The 25,325-nt window shown below is 25.9% G+C and overlaps 1 protein-coding gene across 4 annotated transcripts in view; it reads left to right on the top strand.

Annotated features, from left to right (window-relative positions):
* Positions 1-25,325, top strand: part of LOC111632738 (tumor protein p53-inducible nuclear protein 1-like) — a 33,209-nt gene that overhangs the window by 6,426 nt on the left and 1,458 nt on the right. Inside the window, exons 3-5 of one of the 4 annotated variants that reach the window (XR_002757918.1) lie at positions 1,447-1,881; positions 17,818-18,058; positions 18,133-18,664. Coding sequence is in view for 1 of the 4 variants with exons in the window: in XM_023377251.1 (XP_023233019.1) it covers positions 1,447-1,881; positions 17,818-18,005 (623 nt within the window). In the remaining 3 variants the exon portion in view is untranslated. Of the gene's footprint in view, positions 1-1,446; positions 1,882-11,029; positions 11,105-17,817; positions 18,666-25,325 lie in introns of those variants that run through there. The other 3 variants (XR_002757919.1, XR_002757917.1, XM_023377251.1) reach the window with 3 other exon arrangements.

Below are 25,325 nucleotides of genomic sequence, written 5' to 3'. Positions count from 1 at the left end.
AGAATAAAAAAGTACAGAACTGTGGCTCCCATGCATTTTGCAAAACCTACATTTCGGTTCCCACTGAACTCTTGCTTGCCCACCACTGGTATAGAATTTTAACCAATGAAATTGTAAAATTTTCGAAAATACAGAGTACGGAATTATAGATCATGTGGCAATGAAAGCACAAGTTCAAATAAAGCATGCAATTTTGACAAAGATATGTTTTTTTGTTTTCTATTTCGGCTCCCACTTAACTCTTTCTTGCCCACTCCTGTTATATACAGTCAACAGGATTTCTAAATTTATCTCTTAATTTAAAGAGAATTCAGTTAAATGGGATTTGTTTTTCTTTATGCCACATTATACATAACATTGTTTTTAACAAGTAAAGAAAATATTTGAAAATTATTTTGCTGAATCAGATTTGATATATAATTCTAAAACTAGATATTTTTTTTATGTAAGTACCTTGTCTTGAATTTTAATATGTACATTATTTTATTTAACTATTATTATTCAAAAATTAAAATGTGCTGATAAAATATACAATGAAAATTGAACTGTGGTTTGTAAATTTATGATATAATTTTTTTTTCATTGTTTGAATAAAATTATTTTTTTCAGCTAAAATAATGTAGAAAATATGGCAACTTTTTGTGAAGCAATCGTTTTAAGATTTTATCAAATTTCTGCAGAAAATTGAAAAAACTTGTATATAAAATGATGCATATAAAACAAAACTTGAAATTCATAATGGTTAAATTCAATGAATCAAGTACATTGTCTATAAAAATATTTTGGCAGCCATTGCTTTTCTATTTATAATCAATACATTGTGATTGCTGGCAGATTTTTTTCTTTTTATGAATGTTGATGTAGACATGACTGATTCTTATTCTAGACATTATTATTTGTACAAGTATGAAATAGTGATTATTTTGAAGAAATGCTTTCTTTAAAAAAATAATAATAATAGTTGCTTTCTTTGAAAACTGGTTGATTTTATTTAAAATTTATATTTTTAACTTTTCAAATCTTTTGTGTCTGGCTTAGCATATGGCATAATATAAAACAGTTTTTACTAAATAAGCATTTAAATTTTACTTTAAATAATTTTTATGTTCTAGGCCAAAAAATTTACAACAAAATTATCCATTTAACTAATACTTGGAATTTGTTACAAAATATTTTGATGCTGGGTAGTTATAACATTTTTAATGTTTTCTTTGTATACTTTTCTTATTAGCAACCATAACTACTATTAGATTCTGATTTTTCAAACATTTTTATTAATTTGCTATCTTCTTAGAAGAAATATTTTAAATATTTGTATTTTAAAGACACTTAAACATAATACATATAAAATCTAAATATTAAGGCCTTAAACCTANTATATTTATGTTAATTATATAAAAAATTTTATAATAATTGTTTCTTTTTTTTAATAATTTTTATTTTTAGATTTGAAACCAAAAGAAAAGACAAAATCACAGAACGATACACCAAATTCATATTTATTACTACCAGATGTCGTCTTACAGACAAATGATACAAAGCAAAAAAATCCAATTTCAAATGAAATGGATGAAAGCTGGTATATAACACCACCATCCTGTTTTACTATTGATTCTCCTGTGCCTTTAGAGACTTCTCCATTAGAAAATCTTCTGATTGAACATCCTAGTATGAGTGTATATGGATCAAAACTTCCATCTTCTTTCAAAAACTATTTTTGCCAAAATGTCAAAATGAAATCAAATAATAAAGATGAAATTGATAAGAAGTTAAAAAAAAATGAGCACAATAAAGTCTACTCCAAATGTAGTCATATGCCAAATGAAGAAAATTATCATATTAAACAAGGAATGCCCTATGTGTCAAATAAAACAAGAACAGGTATGTAAATAGATAAATGTATATTTGATTTAAATTTTTTCTAACTTTATTCAAAATAACTTAAACAGTAACACATCAAAATAATTGCAAAATGCAGTTATTTTGATTTATGATTGTTTAAAATTTGCATATTTATCATTAGGGGCCGTCCATAAATTACGTAAGGTATTTTGGGGTAAGTGGGGGTCAAGGATTTCTTAAAATTTCATACTCGGGTAGGGGGGTAATAGATCTTGTCTTACGTAATATTCTTATTTTTATTTTTTGATCTCATTGAGTGGTGGCGTTTTGAATTTGGCTTCAGTTTGGTGGTTTCTATTAAGAATGCTTGTTGTCTTGTGTGACATGATAGAGTAATAACACTGGCTGATTCACGCTCTACACATTTTTTTGACATGGGAGAAAGACCATGTGGTGGTTTCTCTCTCTTGTTTTTTATTAGAATAAGTGCACCACTCCTCTGAGTGTATAACACTAAGAATACATAAACCAAAATACATGATACAAAGGAAACATAAAATTAGTATTTGGCTTTTAGTGAAAACTAAAATGTGAAACTAGAAATTAGTCTTTTTGTCCATTTTTTTGAACATAATTGTAAAAAGCATCAAACAGTGGTTTCTGAACAAGCTTATTGAGTGGACATGGCCACCTGAAACCAAGCATAAAAATTTCTAATTTCAGAATAAGTCTATCTTGATCGTAAATTGGACAGTGATAGATCATATGGTCGACAGCGTCTAGGTTTTCTGTAGAGCAAAAGCAAGAAGCAGTTTCTGCCCGGTTATACATTGCTAGGTAGCTTCTAAAATTACCATGCTCAGTAAGTAGTTGAGCAGTAGCAAACATTAAATCTCTAAGTAGTGATGAGAACTACTAAATTCAACACTAGGAAAATAGTCTTGTTATTCTACCAGTTTTACTGCTCAACTACTTTTACTGATTTCACTTTTGCACAGTGTTGTCATGAATATAATTTTTAAGACTGTTACATGAGAGAGTGATGTGAGTGTAGTCCAAATCAGTGTCCGTTGCAGCTGACTTAGCCTCAAAGTCGGCTTTTTCATTTCCTAGCATTCCAGTATGGCCAGAAACAAATATAAAAGTTATCTTATTTACAAGATTTTTAATATGGTGCTAGATATATGTGATTTTATTGCTATTGAAATTGGGATTTAATACAGCTTTTGAGACAGACTGAGAATCACTGTAAATGTTGATAGACAGAGTTTTGTTTGGTAGTAAGTTGCCCACTGAACAGCTTAGTAGTCAGCATCTTCTTCAGCTTGATAGATGGAGGTATGTGGAAGGTATCTGTACCTTCTAACATACTTTTGGCAAAATATGTCAGTTTGGAGGAAGATACAGATACTTGAGCCGACAAGAAGGGAGCTTTTGGATCCATCTGTGTAGATATTAATGTTTGCATGATTATCCATGGAGGAAGCAGATGACACCAAATAACATGGTTTACAGGATTATGATCAGAGATAGTAGGGAAATTGCAATGTGGTTGCATATGAACAGCCGTAGATAGGAGTAGAAACTATTGTTGAGCCTTGACGTTTGTAGTTATGATGTAGTAGTTTAGAACTTTTTCTACAATACATAGTGGCAAAGGAAGGAGCTCTGCTAGTATCAGAGAAGTAAAAACAGTTCTGCAGCACTTTGAAATTCTGATGGCAAACTGGCTTTAAAGAGAGAGTAATTTACTTGCTACTGAATTTTTACTAGTTACATGACCACAGCTCAGAGGTTATGTAAAATAGCATTGGTTGTATTGCCCCATTATATAGAGTTTTATAAGCTTTATGATTTAGTCCCCAGGTGCACCTAGTACATTTTAGCTGCATGTAGTTTATTTTCTTGGCCTTAGCCAACATGTAATCAATATGGTAATGGAATGTGGTTTCTCTCTATTCTCTTGTTTTATTTTGTATGACATTTCTGTTTACACGTGCACTAGCTAGTTGATCTGGCAAAGTTTTTTGTGTCATTTGTGAAAACTAAAATTAATATAAAAATAAATATTATGACGTTGATTAATGATGATAATAATAATATTGTTAATAATTATTATTATTATTAATAATTAAAAAATAAAGTTCTTAAAATAAATTGTTCATTCGAATTCATTAAATTTTTATATTTTTAAATTTGTTCACAAAAAGTCTTTTATAAATAATAATACATATTAATTAACTAATTAATAATTATATATTTTGGACCTAAGGTTTTTAGGGTTTTCATAAAAAAACTTTGTTTGGTTAAAATCTTTCTATAAAATCATGCCAAAATATTACGTAAGATAGGGAGGGGAATCAAAGAAAATATTACGGTTTCTTACACATGGGTGGGTGGGGGTCTAGAATGGCTGAAATCGCCCTTACGTAATTTATGGATGAGCCCTTACATAGAAGGATATTATTAGAGACTATATTTTTCAGATTAAATTCAGTATATGAAATGTAATTTTATATCATTTATCATATCATATAATATGTTTTGAACGATATTATAATTTTGAATATAATTTAATTTAACTACTTCTCTAAATTGTTGCAAATATTTATGAATAATTTAGTAAGATAAAATGAAGATCAACTGAAGAGGAAATATATATTTTATCAAAGAAATAAGAGATGATGATTATAATAAATCATTATATTTTTCTTAAAAATTTGCATTGCATTTTTACATTGAATGTATGCTTTTTCACAATATTTTATTGTTATGGATTATTAGATGATGATCTTTAATATAGAACTAATATAAATGTATAGTTTTAGAATGTTTTTCATGCATGGCTTTGAATTAGATAAATATTTTATTGGTAGAGTAATGTGTTCTCCAGGCATAAGTATAAAATAATCTAAAGTATATGAAAACATTTATTCTGAATCTTTGAAGTATGACAATTACAAATATCTATATATGTTACGTGTGTCAATAGACAAATGTTTAATATGTAATTAGATATATAAGGTAATATTGTTTGTCTTGTATCAACTGGATTAATCTCTTCATGTTTAAAATTGTTGTGACCCGTGAGCTAGACCTAAGTCTACTGGTCTACAAATAATAACAAGTTGACTTACAGAAATGGATTTATTTATAACAATTGCTCAGCAAACAAAGGCTCATATGACCTCCTCTACGAAGTTCCTTTTCTTTCTCATGTTCAGAGTACAAATAGCATACTACCTACCCTCTCTGTCCCCCTATGTTAACGCATGACAAAGTTTACACAAAAATTTTAATTAACAAGGAAAGTTCAGTGAGAACCATGAACTCATAGTAGTTCTGAACTTGAACAAGGACGTCAAACCGACAGTACCATGTGTGAAGACAAAATAATTGCTTATGATGATACCTCATACACTTATACTTCCTTTCTGAATTCCTTCACTCCATTGTTTGCTAAACCGCCTCGGATGGAATTGGATATTAGTCCTTAGCCTTTCTCTTATGTTTTGGTCGGTTTCCTCCTTCCTCATACATGTGACTTCTTGATATCCTGATGATCGCACCAACCAAGACAAATGGATGAAGAAAAAGAAATGTCCCTTTCCACCTCTGGATCTTCTATTTATACCCCATATCTTGCTGTCCCCACATGACCTTTTTAACAACCAATCAACAAGCCCCTTTACACACACCTCTAAATAGGTGGTTTGGAAAGAGAAAGTCACATGTCAACCACGAACAACAAAAAAAAGCAGACAAAAAAAAAGGAAAACCCAATACAATAATAAAACTAACGCAAAGCTATGTACAAATAATATATAATATATATGTATACATACAAACTAACAACAACCAATAAGTGTTGGAGCACTACAAAATGAAACTGTCAATAACTTCTCCATATAACATTAATTACTCCTGTTGCAGTACACATTTCAGATTATAACAAAGTTCTGAGTGAGAACTGTGATTTATCAATATGCTTTCCTTTAGCCTCCTAGACATACTCTATCAGATTTTGATTAGAAATATTGCTGACCATTTTATACAAGCCATATTTCCAGGCAGATTCTATGTGGAAATGTGTTATCATCCATTAAGAAAAGTCAAAGCACTTTCAGACAGATGGATTGGAGGTTGTAAGATTTCATCCTGACAACGTAAATCACAGACAGATTCTTCAGAGCATAGAGATCTGTATGGCCATACCACACATGACTATTATGTATCCTTATAGCATCATTTTCTCCACAAATGTCTCTTTCAATGATGATAGAAGGATGAAAACTGGTTTCCTTTCTCTTTAGGTCTCTGTCTTGAATATGGATTTAGAGCCTAAATTTGAAATTAACTTGAAAACTAGCCCATTACTCAGAACTTTACTTCTGACTGAATACTTCTGCTTTTACTTCTTACTTCTTCCTGGTTGTTATAATAAGATTGGAAAGTATTGTAATAGTGTAATAAATATCATCATCTGGATTTTTTGCAAATCTTAACATTTTGAGATCCCAAACCCTAAAAAGTAAAAAGAAAAAATGCCAAAAAAATTTCCTGTGTGTGCATGCTTGCATGTTGTCATCTACCCCATCCTGAGATATTAAATGAAATAAAGATTAAGAAACAAAGTTTGGCATGGTAACTTGTATTTAAGAGGCATTGATGCTATTAAATTTTGATGATTGGGTCAAGGGGTGGAGAGAGAAAGAGGTGAATCATGTGTCATATCTCAAGTGAGGTCAAATTTAATGAAAATTTACTCATTATTAGCATTTTATAATATTTTTAAAAACTCATTTATACCCTCAAAACTTCCATAAATTTTTATGATAGTAGTCTCTATTAGTAACAAGCCAATTATTATTTAAATATCGTTAGAAACATATGAAACATTGTTTTTTCAGAAAAATTATTATTTATTATTATTATTAATTATTATTTATAAAATTAAAATTACAAATATAAATGTATAAGTTAAAAATTCAGAATAACTTAATTTTTTTTTAACATATGCATATATGAAAATAAACTGAACATTCAGATTTTCTATTGTATATAAGTATTGAAATAAAGTACAGTAGAGCGTTGTTTATCCGAATTAATTGGGGACTGGGGTTGTTCGGATAACCGATTATGTACGAAAAAATATATTAACCTATCTCGTGTTGAAATTTTTCTCCGTTGCGTGTCGTTTCGCGTTGAATTTTCGTCGATGTTAAGCCTAACGTATACTTTTTAAAATAATAATCGTGGCTATTGTATTGTTAAAAATTATTTTTTTATTTCTTACAAACAAAATAAGTATATTGAAAAATATATACCTTAGAAAATGATCTAGTATCAAAAACATTCGATTCAGAATGACACACAGTCCTCAGAAAAACACCACACAAAAGTGCCAGTGCTGCCAACTAAAAAACACACACCAACAAAAACAAATATTGGAGTAGCCCAAGATATAGCCAAAGATTGCAGCGCCACAGCACTAGCGAAAATTTAAATTTTCCGACCAGAATGCTTTCGGATAACCGACTTTTGGATAATCGACGCTCTACTGTATTTCTATTGTATATAAGTTCATGTATTGAAAGTCATAGGACTTTCAGTACATGAACTTATGATGAAATGTCTTACTTTACACTAGATGGTTCTGAATGTGCAGGAAATAAAAAGTTTTAGCATGAAAAAGAAAAAGTGGTTATGCCATAAGTGAAGTTCAAACATCATGCAAAGTTTCTGATAAAGGTTTTGATATGGGTAGTATAACCATAAGCCCTTGCTGGTAGTCTCAGACTTTCATTGCACTGTCAAAACTTAGCATTAACACAGAAGTGTACCAGAGTGCATTAAGAGACTAGCCCAATTCTTGTGGAAGCACTATCCAAATGGCAACTGTATGTTTTGGTCAGGTATGTCAATGTCCCACTAAGCTCAAGATATGATTACTGTCTTTGAGCAACATAGGATACAGTGCATTCTTTGTGCAAACAATGTACAGTACCTAATTGACACAGAGATGAAACAAATGGTTTTAGTACCAGTTAAAGCAGGAAGTGTATGATGGAGAGTGGCAGGCCAATTCCAGTACAGAACTTTGCAAAATAATTCAGAACAAGCTCTGCCAATTTATGACTGAGGATTTTCAGAACTTAATGAAATGTATGAAAAGAAAAATTTGAAAGAAACAGATCATGGAATAGATTTAAATTTGTTTTCTTTTTAATTTATTTTATATGCATTGTTCATTTTGTACACCACAACTTCCAGAATAAATTCATTTTCACATTTCTAGATTTTTAGTTTACACATCTTTTATATGAGCACCATATTTTTTGAAAGAAATTTTGTTTTCATTAATAACACACTTATTTAATTCAGAAATTAAAATTTGGATTATCAGTATAGAATATAACTAGTTTTATCCTTATTTTACAAAATCTACTATGTTAATTTTGAAATATTACAATAGATATCATTCTCAAATCAGTATAAAATCAAAAATTTTATTCATATTTGAACTTAATATCAAAGTAATAAATTAATGTGAAAAATAATTTGAAGTACATATACTTTTAAGTACTGTATGTGAAAAAAGACAGAGATGAAACTATTAATGTTTTGGAAAATCAGTTAAATCAAGGAATTTACTCTCTTGGCCCTGTAAGATAAAAAGATATATTATGTCTGTATGTATGAGGTGATTAGTGCTTTCCTGTTTTGGAGTTTCTAAAAGCAAGATGGCTAGAGATATTGTTGTGAAAAATCTGAGTGCAGACAATAGAGAAAAATTTCTATAATTTAAATTATGTTATCAATTTTGATATATTTTTATTAGACAAATTAAGATAAATTATTGCTTCATTTTCCTTAAATTAAAATCTAAAAACAATTTTTTTTTTCTTTCTTTCTTAATTCTTAATAGAAAACATTGTATCTTCTGTCTTCCTTTTTGCAATATTTACATTTGAATTAGGTTTGTTGTCAGTTATTTTCATACTTTGATTTGCTATGTCAAATATTAAGTGTTTTTCCTTCATCTCTTCACTTAGTTTAAAAAAATTTTCATACTATTATCATTAACTTTCTTTAAACCCAAGTTACTTTTTTTGCAAATGCAGATGTAAACTGTAAAATAAAATATTCTAACTAGACTTTTCTTTTCTGGAATGATCGATGTAAAAACACTACTCTTACTAGAGAAATGGCAGATTTAATCCATCAAAGTTTTTTGATGGATTAAATCTGCCAAAGATTTATCATTTGTGTACACTGGGATTTGTTTTTGACTTAGAGACCTCTGTCTAGTGCTGTGTAGACTTTAATATGTAATTAAGATGTTTATTTGCTATTCCAATTGTAATCTTTGCTTTTGCTCACTAAAATTTTGCGAACATGACAGAAACCAACTCTATCAAGAGTTTGAAAATCTATTGGAATTAGCAAACAGAACTAAATAAGTGCTACAGTTGGTGTTTATTGTTTTAAATAAGTGCTTTGTTTACAATGTTGCTTTAACTAGACCCAGGGGCGGATCTACATAGGGACTAATAGGGCTTAATTAAGCCCTGGGCCCTCAAGTATCAAGGGGCCACAAAAATTGAATTATTATCATAAATTTTTAATACTTTTTCATTAACAATGAGCACTTATTGTGTAGTAAAAAATAGTTACTATAAATTATCATTATTATTATTATTATATTATTAATATTACTACTTGTTTTATTGTAAATGGGGACCCATTGAACTTCAATAAGCCTGTCAGGGCAGCTAAAAAACCTAGATCTGCCCTGACTAGACCTCTGCTACTTCTGAATCCAATTGACTAAAGTATACTCAATGAGCAATTATTTATTGTGACATTGTCACAATGTCAGGCTGCAATTTGTAATCATATTTTTAATTTATTTAATTTAAAACATGCTCTCCACCTCAAATTAGTAGTGGCTTGCCCCTGGACATCATACTTTTCCTTTAACAACAGAATTGTGCCATTCATCTATCTAACATCTTTCATGGGAAATTTTGAATTGAAATAACAAGACTTCCAGTTTGCATTGGAAGTTCATATATAGTTAATCAGGGACTTCTGCCCCTATGGTTTCCACATCTGGTCTCATTTTTCATCTATCTTACTCCATTCTTGAGATTAAGGAAAGACGGATGGACAGAAAGACAGACGGATGACAGTGGGAATTTATAGGTGTATAATTTTTTTTCAAATTGCAGTCCAATAATGTCTCAGTAATACCATATACAGACTGAGAGCAAATGTAGCTGAAGAGGCTACAGTGTATACAAACTAGAAACTATTTTGTTATGAATATTAGTGTTTTCTTTTTTGTTTTTTTTCTTTTAATGGCCAATCTACTGTTAATTAATGATAAAGAATAAAAAAACAGTAAAGAATGAGGATTATTATAAATTGGTAATTCACTTTTTAAATTATATTTATTTTAATATGTATTAGAAGTTCATTTTACATTATCTATTTTAAGTAATTTTTATTTTTTGTAATGATGATCCAGAATATATGCTTTAATTAAACTAGTTTGTGTAAATTCTAATACCAAACTTATTTGATATTTTTGACTGATGATGGTGTATTACATTGATATGTTTTAATGATTAAAGGACTTGGGTTTAAATAGAACACACGAGTTGTGATTATTTTATATTACAGATAGCTAAAATGTTAATATAATTATTAGTTGTATCTTATGGCTATAATTTTCTGCAACTGGTGCAATCTTATTTGATTTGTATTATTGTACTTTTATATTAACATTGAGATATGAGTGTAAATTTTATACCTGTATTTGTATACTCTTTAATTTGTGCATTATAGTTTTGCAGTCTCAATAGACTTCTGTTTGAATCCATTTAACTTTTTCATTTTTTATAATAGTTATTGCTTACACTAAACATCATTAGTAATTTTTTAAACAAAAATTACTATTAAATATCTAAGTAAAATAATTAATTTCACTGGTTAAATTTTATGCAAACATAAGTAACTCATTTATATGTATTTTAATAAGCTTTTACATTATAATACTGGCTTTTTCTTATGATATTTACTTTTTTTTTTATAAAAGCATGCTCTTATTAATTAACCTATTTATATTTTCAAAATTGCATGATAATATAGCTCAAATATGTAATATCTTATTTTATTGCAGCACAAATTCATTTATGATAGTCATCAGTTTATATATTCTTGGTTATTTGCCAAAATGATTAATTTCTTCTTCAAGGTATTTATATTTTATATTCTTAAAATAATTTTTTTATAATTTATAGTTAATAAAAACAATATCTGTAAATAGAATTATGTTGCAGTGTAATTATAACAAACAATTTATTGGCATTTTTGTCAAAATTGTTTTTTTTTTGTTTTTTGTATATGTGTTTTTTTGTTTTTGTCATTTTCTTCTATTCTGTAATATTATCTGCATTATCTTTTGTAGCTTTATATTGTATTTGTACATACTGTCAAACTACAACATATAATATCTTTACTGGAAGATCTTAGTCATTGTCCTTCAAATAAGGAAGAACTTTTTTTATCTTGGAAATACAGTAGACTCCCTATAATACAGAGATACATTCCGTTTTATATGAATTCGTGTTTTACGATCACTTAAATACATGAGCCAATCACAGCCCAGCACATGAGCCAATCACAGCCCAGGCTGTTTCAAAGGTTTTCTTCCATAAAATTAATCGATTCTAGACTAATTTGACTCAACATTTCCAAAACACATATAATTTTGTGGGAATAATCCGTATAAACTATGCTATAAACAAAAAATTGTAGGATTACTTACCGAGTGTGTACCATTCGACGATGCCATTGCTTAAGCTTGTTTTCGTTGTGAAGCAGCACATCGAATGGCAGGCGCATATTTCCTGATAAGTTATTTTTCTGCGAAAAATTCACTGAACTTTGGAGACATCATTAATATAAATATAATTTTTATGGACGTTAAATAATAAATGGTTTTTAGTAGGTCCGCTGCTTGTTTAAACTCAACGGTTTATGCAATATCCGCTATTGGTCTAGATTCGACCAATCCTGTCACGACACGAGTTGGCAATGATGTTTACCATATTATACGAATCTCTTTTAGCATGTTTATACGAATACAATTGCAATTTTTTCGCCATTATATACGAATCCATATTATATGAACCTGTTTTATAGGGGGGTCTACTGTAATAATTATTGAAAAAATACAAAGCTTGTATTTTTCTCATCTGTTATTAAAATTTTTATAAAATATTGCCATATATATTTGCTATCATTTTCACAAACACTAAATATTTGAACAACTGATGCAACTCTATATTCTCATAACTATAAAATTAAAATATATATCCAACTCATTTTATAGGGAGTATTGGTAATTATTGGTAAATATTTTTAAAGCTTTTTTCCTTTATCTTCAGACTGTTGCTTCAAAACTGTTGTTTAATTTTAACTTAGCACTATTCAAAATGGCATTTAGTCCAGAACAAACTTTCAAAACATTCTAGAATATATGCAAAAAAAATCTTGTGTAATTGCTACAAAGTGTACTTCTTTACTGTATAAGATCTAAATACAGTAAAATCTCACTTTGCAGTCACCTCAGTTATTTCACCATCCCTAAACAAATTGAATCTTTGTTACTATAATTTGGAAAAGTTTGCTGAGATTCCTCATGATGATGATGATGATTGATGATGATGATCAAATAAAATAAATCTTCACTTACATTTGACAACTTACTAAATTTTAGACAGAGATTTAATAAGGACAGTTATATATTTGTTCAATATTTTTATACAAAATCTAATTATATTTTATAAAAGTATAACTATTATTCAGTGATGATCAGTCTACATCATTGATACATCATTTGCAACACCCACCAAAGAAAAAGATTGGCAAGTGTGATGTAAAAACTGGTTTAATTATTAACACTTTTTGACAGTTGGATATTTCTGCATATCTTGTGACTTTTGTTTAATAATTTTTCTGAATTCTGTTAAAATACAGTATTTAAATAAAAATCTTTTCTGCTATTTCATAAACATGTTGATTTTGTTAGGGGTACTGATTCCATTTATGGGTATTAAACAATTCTGTTTAATACTGTACTGATACTTGAAGGAATTGTACTGCAAACAGCTTTCATTTACTATATATGTACCATGTATTTCAATACTCTAATATTCAGTGTTAATACATAACCCTGTGTGAAATTTTTGAATACTGTAATTCATATGGTATATTGCACAGGATGTACAGTATTATTAGCATTTTTTATTAATTTATTTTTGTTTACTTTTATGTATTGAACTTATAGCTGGATTCGGTAATTTACTATTCTGTGTGTCAATTTTTTTATAACCCCAGCTCATTTTATGTGGCCAGAAACTATACCATGAAGGTGGCACATAAGTGGTGTTTTAGTGTAATTGAAGTAAGGGTGCTGCAAACATTTATATATATATGTAATTTGCTTGCTTATTATTTCTGAAAACATATCAGATTTATTTAAAATGTTTGAGAAGTAGTTGATCCTATTGCCATTCTTTAGTTAGTTTGAATGTATTAAAGAAACAAAATAATTTTTTATAGACTTATAAGAATGAATTTCATTGTATTTTATTTCATCATATTTGTGTGTTCTTATCTTTATTCATTCATGCTCAAACTATAAATGAAACAGATTTTCTTCAAGACTGTTGTTTAATTTTCACTTACGTTTGACAACTTACTAAATTTTAGAGAGAGAGAGATTTAATAAGGACAGTTATATATTTGTTCAATATTTTTCAAAAGTTGAAAAATATTTTAATTGTTTGTGCTGTTTTTTATTGTCTTTATTTTTTATTATAATGTTGTATGGCTATATTAGTTATGTATTTATTATAAAAATAATTATTGTTTTTGTGAAAATGTTGTTGATGTATATTTATTTTATAAATAATGTTATAAATTTTTTAAATTCCTTCCTCCTGTGGGCATTAATGGAACTTTTTCCTCGTGGTCATTATGGGCTTTATCATGTTCACAGTCTGCCAAAAGGAAGGGACATGTGTGGGACAGATTATCCTGAAAAATTGCTGTGGTTGCTGACCAGACTTGAATCTGAGTCCCCAAAGCAATAGGCTGTTGTCTTTTAAGGCTTCAGCCAAATAAATTTTAATAGATTTTCAATTTTATGAAAATGTTTTTGTTTTTATTCTGATAAAATTAAAACTATTATTATTGTCAAAAAGCTTAATTTTCTCACAGGAAACATTTTAATACTAAATCTGTGTTTTCATGTTAATAAATAATAACAATTATTATTATTAGTAAAACCACTCATGATTAAATTTTAATATCATCAAATTTAAAATCCATTTTATGTAAAATAGATTGAAATTTATAACTTAGATTAGTATTCGATAATTTATAAAAATAAATTTATAATAGATATGGAATTGAAAAAGTGATATGATATATAGCAGTTAATTTTTTTTATCTTCTTTTTATAGTTAAAACATAAAATAAAAGCTGAGTCACCAGAAATTAGAATTAACTTCACATTGCATTATCTAACATAAGTTTCCTCTTTTGTGTCTCACACTAAGAACTCTTAACACTCTTAGTTACTTTGTGGTGTAACAAATTACTATTTTTGTTTTAATAATTATTACAAATATACAATTTACAACATCAGATGCAATAACAGTAAAATCTTTGTGGTATAATATAATATGTTATCTGTAAATTCATTAATACTAAATAAACTGTTGATAATTATGTCATAGTAATATCAACAGTTTATTCAGTATTAATGAAGTCTACAAAAAAAACAGATAGTGTTATATTACATCACAAAGATTTTACTGTTATTATATCATGTGCTGTAAATTGTACAGTTTCAATAATTATTATAATTGTTTGTTTTTCAAAATATAATTTAGATATATATTATGGAAACAAAAAAATTATAATGCCATGTACAATACTTAATCAGTTTAATTGTATTTATAAAAAGTTTTTTATTTTATATTTAACTTTATTACTTAAATGAATTATAAATGAAAATAATAAACAGTTGAGTCCCTTTAACAGAGAATTGGATAAGGTAGTAATTTGCTTGAGTACTTTTCCATTATGTTCTGCTATATTTTATATTAGGATTCCTATTAATTAACAGAGCACCAGATAATAGAGCAGTCCATTTAAATGAGCACAGCATGAATGGAATTTTTTTTTTATTAGTAGTAGTGTGGATAAGAATGCACTTTTCTAAAAGATTTATAAAGGTCTATCTGGGATATATCTTACAGTACATCACTGATCATGGCACATGGTGACAGGGTTCTTTACAGTATTGTATATGTTATGTGGAGATTTGGATAGTTTTCTAATAAACAGCTAGTCAAGAGATTTATTACAGAATCATAATGAACAGGTTTTACTGGATACATTTTGCAATATATGAGAAGCAATTACACTTTAAAAAGATAGATATTATAAAATATATTTGAACAAGCAGCTTAGATCACATGTATGTCTACATCTTGAATGGACAAGGCAAGAAGTGATTAGTGATCAGAGTTTGAAGGTCACATGATCTTACTTTAAGCCAGTATTGTACTTTTACTTTCCTGGCTGTTATGTATACATAACAAGGGAAAGTATTGGAATCATGTCAAATTTGGCCCTCGAGTTCTTTTGCAAATCTCTGTTTTGAGAACTCCTGAATAAAAAAAAGTAAAAAAAAAGGGCAAAAAAATTGTGTTTGTGTTGGTATCTATTTTGCTTAATGTCTCAGGATGAGGTAAAGATTAAGAAACAAAATTTGGCATGATAGCTGGTATATGAGGATTATTGATGCTATTAAATTTTGGTGGTGAAAGGTCAAGAGTGTGGGGATATAGAGGGGTGTCATGTGTTATATCTTGAGAAAGGTCAGAATTAATGAAGATATTATTCGTTTTTAACATTTACACTTTTACATTAAGCAAAAGAATAAAAAAACTTTTTTTAAATGAAAATTCATAATAGCTGGAAAAGTTATGGAAGTCGTTGCTAGATTTTTTTGTGCTGTTTGTTCTGTTAGAGAACATTCAAAAACTTTTTGGAGCAAGAATGTTCACATCTTTTCAGCTATATCATCTACTGTATCTCTGGAAAGAAGTGAAAGTAATGTGGCTAGTAAATATAGTATGTTTACTGATCATTCAATTAGAATAATAATATTGATGGTATAAGAATGGAAATCAATAATTAATTTAAGTACAGTAAAATTATGTGATAGTGAATTTTAATGTTTCCAAATGTGTTAAGTTATATAGTGCTCCTGAGACATGGAAAAGTGAAGAGAATTGAATACAATTAATAACCTTCTGGGTGATCTTATTTCTTCTGATAATGAGAGTATGATGCAGCAATCCCATGGGTGCTGTCTTAAGTTGATTTAACTGTATTAAAAAGTAGATAGATGTAGAAATAGGAAATATATATTTATAAAACTAAATATATATTTCTCGTTGAAAAATAAAAATTAAACATTTTGTTTATGTAATTTAAATTAATGTGAACACAAATGCCTATAGTGTTACTTTGTTTCAAGATTTCTAACACTATAGAGTCAAAAGGCAGTTTATTCTGTCCAAATATAGTTATTTTAATTAGTATATTTGATTGTGATGTTGAAAAGCTTGGCCAAATTTTGTGTAATTTTAATATAGTGAGACAGTATTCAAAATATATATCATTAAATTCTGATAATATTTTGTAAAAGTAAGTTTATTTGAATTAACTGAATATTTTTATTTAAAATTTTGTAAATTCACAGAATTTGGCACATCATTGTTCCAAGTTCATATGTTGAAAGTACAAGTTTGTGTGTTTCTTTTAACATATGGATATGCAGTTTATGAAAGTGTAAAATTTTAATACATAATCTTGTTTTCTTTATTGTAGATGAAAAATATTTGATTTATTGAATTTTGAACACTTTTATGATAACTCAAATTATGTTTTAATTTTTTGTCAAGGGGAAAAAAGTTTTTAGCTAGCTTCACAGAAAAAAATTTGTATAAAATAATTTTAATTTTTAAAAATATTATTAGAAATGTTACATGTTATGGTTATCATCATGATTTAATAGAGTATATAACATTTATTTTGAAAATTCAATATATTGATAGTTTCATTCTTTAAATAGCAGTTAATAATTATATTCTAATTCTTTTGAAGACAAAGTCCTTTCCAAAAAAATAGGAACCACCATTTATTAACTTTGTGTTCCAGACATTATAAACATTTTTTAAAAAAGTGTAATGTCTGGAACACAAAGTTAATAAATGGTGGTTCCTATTTTTTTGGAAAGGACTTTGTCTTCAAAAGAATTAATCATAATTATCTCCATCGGACAAAAATTTACAAAAAAAAATTGTTCTAATTATCAAATTATAAACAATTTTAAAAACATCTTTTCACTAGCCTGCTATAAGCTAATAAGAATCTAATGTATAAAAATCTAACAAGATCTTTAGAATAGTTCTTACCAGGATTCAGTTTTAGTTATCACTTGCATGAAGTGTATGTTGTGTATGAAAAACTTTTTTCATTGGCAACTGATTTTTACTGATGTAATTTACATCAAATGACATATAACCAATTACATTGTAACATCTGAATTTTTAAGTGGAATTCCAAATAGTTTTTGCTGGTTTTGTTTTTTGAAATTTTGCTATTTAATACAACTGAAAAGGTTTGCAATTTCAAAGTACTGCTGGAAGGTTGTGTGTATTTGTGATGTCTTGTATTCCAGTTTTAGTTTTACTTTATTGATTTTAAAAATATCTTTTTTAATTTAAAAATTTTTTGCTTTTGATACAAACATGTAAATATTTTAAATCTACTTTTATATTTAATAATAAATATTACAAGTTACAAAATAATTCTTTGCAGATTTAATTGAAAATATTGAGAATTTCAATCCTGGACAACAAGCTAAATGGATAAGAGAACAGAAACAACTTCAACGTTCATTTTTAAATCGCATAAATCGTGTTCATCATTACCAAACCAGTCCAAAGCATCCTCGTCGAAAAGATCGAAGATTAAAACACTCAGGAATAAATAATCATAACTATTGATTGAAATTTTCTGTGATATAATGTATGTTGTATTAAAGAGAATTGCTGATGATGTATGTTACTATTTTCATTTTTTTTTTTTTTAATTTAGTCAAATGTCAATTCTTATACTTTTCATTGATTGTAGATTACTTGCATGTATGTATCATACACATTGCCATTGATAAACAAAATTGAAGTTTATTCATCCATAGAATAATGATTAGAATATTAATTAACATTTTATAATTTGCAGTAGACATATATATTTTTATATATCATTATTGAAAGATGGTGCTGTATTTATTTAACACAAATATATGAAATGGTATTTAAATCTTAACTAAATTATAGTTAAGTTTGGCATTAGTTTAAAATTATTTTTGCATTTAATAAGTGTTTTTGTATTTTCTTTCATTTCTTAATTTCAAAATGTGCATTCTTATTTTGTATTTGTCCTATTTGATACCATTTATATTTTCGTTTTATACCAGTTTTCACTTTTTGTGGACCATTGAAAATATCTATCATCATTATTCCTTTTCAATTCAATTTCAGTTTAGAATTCAATATTGATCTCATTTAATTTGTGATTTTTGTTTATGAAAATTTCCTTTGAAAATTGTTCATAAATTCATGTTACATTATATCCAAATCATAATGTTTAAATGTAAATCTAATAATGTATTTAAATGTGATAATTTGCCAAATATATAAATATATATATTTCATTTATATAAACAGAAAATTAATCAGTATTAAAATATTTTTCATAATTGTTCTCATCATATTAAATATAAGGAAAGTTATACTTGATAACATTAGGATGTATATTAGCTTAAACGTTTACATTTTACGAGATTTATTACAGAATCATAATGAACAGGTTTTACTGGACACATTTTGCAATATATGAGAAGCAATTACACTTTAAAAAGATAGATATTATAAAATATATTTGAACAAGCAGCTTAGATCACATGTATGTCTACATCTTGAATGGACNTATGTTTAGTCATATTAGCTAGCAACAAATATTTGTTATAGATTGCTAGTTCAGATTAGTATAATAGTTGATTTAATTAAAAAATTAACAGTTTTGTTATTATAAAGATACTAAAATTTTGAAATTTTTTTAAAGCCATTTATTTTTAATTATATTTTCCTTAATTACATCATGTGTTTAATAATTATAAAGCATGGCTGAATTTGAACTGATTTTTGTGTTAATGTAAAGCCTACTTATAAAGTCTGTAGCTTCACATATAGATTCATGTCCAATTAGAATGTTTCTACAGATTGTTAAGCTAAATGACAGGTGATAACTTTTTAAACTTTTATCTTAGTAATCTAATGAAAATCTTCTGATTTCATGTAATTTTTTTTTTTTTAATTTTGACATTTAGTGATTGTTTTGAAATTAAATTAAAACCCAAGTAAGTGTATTTTATAGTTTAGAAAATTAACAAATAATCATTAAGTATAACAATTGATTTTCATGTCAATTTGTTGGAATGTCAATCTTTATAACTACAAAATTTTATTTTTAATGTGAATAAAAAAGAAATTTGGCAATTTTTAGAAATTTATAAAGTTAATTCAGTATACATTTCAGTATTTTGGTAGAATAAGTGTAGATTTATATATTTATAGTAATATGCTATTGATTATACATTTAATTAATCAAAAACTTTGATATATTACTAAATCATATTACTATATATAAAAGTACTTTTTGATAGATAAGAATATTTCAAATGCATTTTCCATCTAGAAAAATCAATCATTATCCATTCTCATTTATTTATATTTTAAATGAAACATTAAAATGGTTATGTGTATTTTTAAATACAAGTACTTACAGATAATCAAAGATCCTTCTTAAATAACTAATTATCAAATAATAATTTAAATTTTTGAATATTTAAATTTATTTCTGATTTTATATTTTTGATTATTTGTGTTAATGATTTTCCACATATCAAAAATTAATGTTTTTAATTCCATATTTTTTATTCAACATATAACACTTTTTATTTATATTCAGTTTGTAGAATTTTTGCACTTTTTTACATATTTTTATTCTATGTATAATATTTAGCATTGCAAAGTTTTGAAATTTCAAATTGATGATAATTGGTATTGGATATATTAATTCTTCTGTATTTTTAATAAAAAGTATCTTTTATATAGATCTAAAAAATTATTATTTTGCTAATTTCAAATTAGAAATTTTATTCAGCATTTTTCTTTTTAATTATGTACTTTTAAATACATAATTTGATACAATACATAATTGGAAACTTAAATGCAGTAGTACTTAAAATAGATTTTTCATTGTTGAGGAATTCTTAATTTGTTAAAATTAAAAAAAAACTTTACTTATTATTATTTGTATTTATTTTTTTTAATATAAATTCAGTAATAGCAAATTAATATTAGAAGAATTATTATCTTCAAAAATTTTTATTTTAAATTGAAAGTTCTATTCAATCACAAAATAATATACTATATTATATGTTGTAGTTCACTTTATAAATAATTTGTACATTGTTAGTATTAAATATTTCCACTGAGCAACAATTGTTTACTTTCTAATTTTTTTTTCCCTCATAATTAGTATATTTTTAATGTATGTGTAATTTTACTTTTCACTAAAGTAGGTAAAATCTTAGATAAGTTTAAAAATAATAGAAGTTTCATTATACAAACTCCAATGTATAAAATTGAAAATTAAGAACTATTCAACTGTCTTGTCAGTTTAATTTTCATTAACATACATTATCATTTTATTTGGAATTTTATTATTTGAAAATCTGAAATAGTTTTAATTAGAAATTTCAATACAATTGAATCTAATATGGACTAAAACACAAAACTGTTATAATATTGTAGTATATATTTATTTGCTTTCAAAATTTATTGGTCAGTCTAAAATGGTGATCTTTCTGCACAAAAGTTTTTCATAGAAAATCAACTAGAAAGAATTTAAGCTTTACTAGTGTTAATTGTATTGAGATTAATAATCCAACAGAGACTTGTGTTTAATCTAATTTCTGTTAAATATTGTCTTACTAAAAGAAATTAAGTAATTTGATTAGGCTGATTTCATTAATAGGCTCTTAGTTCTCAATTTCTTCCTTTTGATGAGTTTTCTTTTTGGTTCTTCTTTGGTTTCATACAAACACCTGCTCCCTTTCTCTTTCTTTTTTGGTTTTATACTTTTCATGTTAGAAAAAATACATTGATCTTCCTAAGATGAAAAGTGTAAAATCAAAGAGACAGAGGAAGGGAACAGGTGTTTTGAAGAGGCTCTTAGTATTTATTTAAAATAGATCAGGATTATTTTGTTTAATTGGAAAAGAACAACTAACATTATTAATTATTATTTTTAATAGATTAATAATTATTATAGAATAATATAAAACAAGACCAAATAATTTTTGATTCTTTGCAATTTTATATATTCAAAATAATATGTTAAATACATCAGGGTTTCTTAATTATAAATTTTGAATGCAATAAAATCTTCAGAACTATAAAACATGAATGTAAAAACTCAGTTATTTTTGTTTCCCCCCGATACATATCAAAACATATTATCTCATATAATTTTGAAACTGAATATTCTGCTTATCAAGAGCAGAATATTCAGTTTCAAAGATGATGTCAAATAATAATTTTTTACAAATATCTGTAGAATATAGAAATAGTGATGATAAATAATTGATTAATTAATATTAAAGTAAGATATTTTTAAAGATCTTATTTGAGATTCTACATTTAATTAATACAAGCTATAATTTATAAATTAATGAACATTCTAAATGAAGGCCTCATCAGTTTAATATTATTGTTTACTCCATTATAAAATAGTTAAGAACCAGTGAATGTGTCTTCCTGTAAATACACAGTAATGAAGGCCTTGTACATAATGAATTCTTTAGGTATAGAGATTGCTAGTTTCAGATTTATTTTTGATTTTTTTTAATATTAAAAACAAATTATTTGGTTAAAATAATTTTTTTCAATTCATTTCTAGGAAAATTATAAACTGTTTATTTTTGAACAATTGGTATTTTTATTTTTAATGGATTTATTTTCTGTGCCATATAATATAATGTATTCATTATATTTGAGTTTATTCTGTAACTGTAAAATTTATATTAAAAGTATAGAAGTATGAAGGAAAAAATTTTTTAATAGATATTAATTCTAAATATCTGCATATTTTGTAAAATGATGTTTTTTCATACTTTCAACTTTCCATTATCTTAATTAAGAAGTTATTGAATAAATTTTTTAAAAGTAATTTTAAGGTTTGTTTTCCTAAAAACATATAATTGCTTTAAAAAATTGTTGAATAATAAAAAGATGCTAATTCAAAATTATTGTTAGACAATTATTAATAAAATATTTTATATTACTAATATTTTTTTTACAAATATCTAATTACAATTATTCATTTGTTGAGATGTATTTGTAATTACTGAATGTTGAATTATAACCAAAATAAAACCAAATATCATTTGACCATGTTGAAGCTTTAGACTTTCACAATATTACAATTGCAGTATTTTTATTATTAAAATTTGTATTAAGATGTTTCAGTGCAATAATAATCAAACAATTGCTTAAGATAATACTGTTTTTTTAATATTTATTAATTTAATTAAGATGATGTTAATCATTATTCCAAAAAAAACAGTTTGTTTCTTGATTTATAATACATATCTAAAAATATTTCTGTTGTAATGAAGCAGTTTTCATATAAAACTGTGTATTAGCATGTAGATCAAAATATATTTTCTTCTTAAAGGGCATTGTACTGTAATTAATAATCCTATTTTAATATTTGTTATATATTTTTAATTGGAAATTTTATTAAATCAATAGGAATTCTGAAAAGTATTGTTAAAACAAATTCAGTACTACTGTTTAAGATGACTGCTTATTAATAAAATAAAGTTGTTATAATTATGGAATGTTATGTGTGAAAAATGATGTTATGGTATTTTGAATACTTGTGCTTTTAGAATAAATGATTTGTATGACATTAGGGTACTGTATATTAATAGGATAAAATGTATTTTAATATAGTATGGTTTCTTAATTCTAGATCATTTTTAATGTGATAATGTTTTATTTTAGAAATTTGTACACAAGAAATTGTAGCAATCAATATATTTACAGATAATGTGATTTGAATTTATTAAATTTGAATACAGAAATATTAGCTTTATTAAAATTCTATAGATCAAAAATATAAAAGTGCCTATAATATAAATATCTGGAATATCAAAACCATACTATGTAATGTATACATGATGATTGATTATAAATGAAAAACTTCACTTGAGAAGCACATTTTGTATTTCTTTGAATAAAAACATTTTTTTAAAAAAATTGTTTTGTTTACTGTGTTATTAAAACTTTTGAATAATGGGAAATGTCAAATGAAAGTAAAATTTATTATATACAGATAAAAAAAAATCATATATTATACATAGTTCAAATCATAATAATACTATCAAGATGAAAATACTCTGCTTTCGATTCTAGTCGTAAAAAATACATAATAATTAGATTCACTGACAAAAGCTAGTAAGATGAGCAGTCTTTAATAAATATTTTTTTCTAACAGATGGAAAATGTGTAATAAACATTGTTTGGTTCATTTATAAAAAATTACCAGAAATTTTTAGTATTTGAATGTTGTAAATATTGAAAATTCATTTCAATACTGACTATATTCAATAACTATTCAAAATTATAAGTTAATTATATATAATTACAAATATTAAAATTCAGATTGAGAAAGTTTATTTCCAATTTAAATTGATATTTCGTAATTATTAATTAATCATTAAAACATCAGTTAATGCTGAAATGGATAAAAAAGAAAAATGCTTTTTTTCCAGAGATTTGAATTATTAGTTGTAATAAGATATAAATATTTGTGTTTCAAAATGAAATTGTTAATATTAATTTAAGAATTCTAGATGTAATGAGTTTTTCCTTTTGATCTCAAAGATACACTAATATGAAATATCATTCTATTATCATTTACAAATATTTTAGTAATACAAGAAGTGTACAGTACATTATGTTGTTTTATTAATAATAATAAAACAACATAATTCATTTTTATAATTTATTTGAATTTAGACAAAGACATTCTTTACTCTTTACACATTTACATATGGAAAAACTATTAGCTACTGCCAGAAATTATCTACATTAGATTATTTTTGTCTATTCATTTAAGTAAATGTTTTGATAATGTAAATTTTGGAATTATTTAAGAAAAGATTTTGTTTTATAAAATATTTTTTCTTGTTCACATTGCTTTTGATGATTAGAAGATAAAAATTTGATTCAATTCAATTATAAAAATTATGTATTAAAAATTTTATCCCATCTTTCAACCAGGATTGTTTTAGTCTCATCCAAGCCTGGATAAGAGATGGGACAATGCTATGATTATGCAAAATTGCAAAGTTTTTTGATCAGAAATGAACCCAGATCTCTTAGAATAATTCCAATTTCTATATTCCTATATTTTTTATTTTCTTATACTTGTAGGCTGAAAATGTTTGAAAAGTTAATTTAAAAAAACAAAACTGCATATTAAAGGTTTTTGTTGAGGTTTTGAAAGGAATTACCTTATGAATATCAGGAAAATTGATTATAATAATAATGGAATGTTTCAGTCTTAGAGAAATTGTGTTAGACACTAGTGAGAAATTACAGGACCCCATAAAGTTTTTATTTTCATTGGAATATTTGTATATATTTAATTTGTACATATATAATTTATTTTTGTATGAACTATTTGAAAATTGTTTGTTTTGCTGGGATATTTAGTAACCTACAAGTCACACTGCACTGTCTGCACATAGTTAGACCCACTACTGCAGAATTGTAATATAATTTCAGTTTATATATAAAACTGCTCCAATAAATTGAAAAGGAGATAATCAAATAAAAACAAAATCTTTAAATAATAGTAACAGAACTTTAAAGAAAACTCCAAACATTTTCGGCCTTCACCAACGCCTGCCTCAGATTTTTTTAATGAGGTATTCAAAATCTTAAAAATTGATTTTTCAAATATTATCATTCTAACATTCCATTTTGGAATTCTGTTTCAGAGTTTTCATTAAAGTTCTGTTACTGGTATTTGAAGGTTTTATTTTTATTTGAAATTATATTGTTTCATCTTTATGTATGGAGAAAATATATTATTAATTTAATTTTATATCTTGAAAAAGAGTTATGAAAAATTAATTCTATTTAAAAAATTTAACAAAAACTAATATTATGTTTTAAATAAAATTT

Source organism: Centruroides sculpturatus, unplaced genomic scaffold (genome assembly GCF_000671375.1).
Source record: "Centruroides sculpturatus isolate CEXI.00-Female unplaced genomic scaffold, Cexi_2.0 scaffold239, whole genome shotgun sequence".
NCBI lineage: Eukaryota > Metazoa > Arthropoda > Arachnida > Scorpiones > Buthidae > Centruroides > Centruroides sculpturatus.
This window is presented reverse-complemented; position numbering and strand designations above follow the sequence as displayed.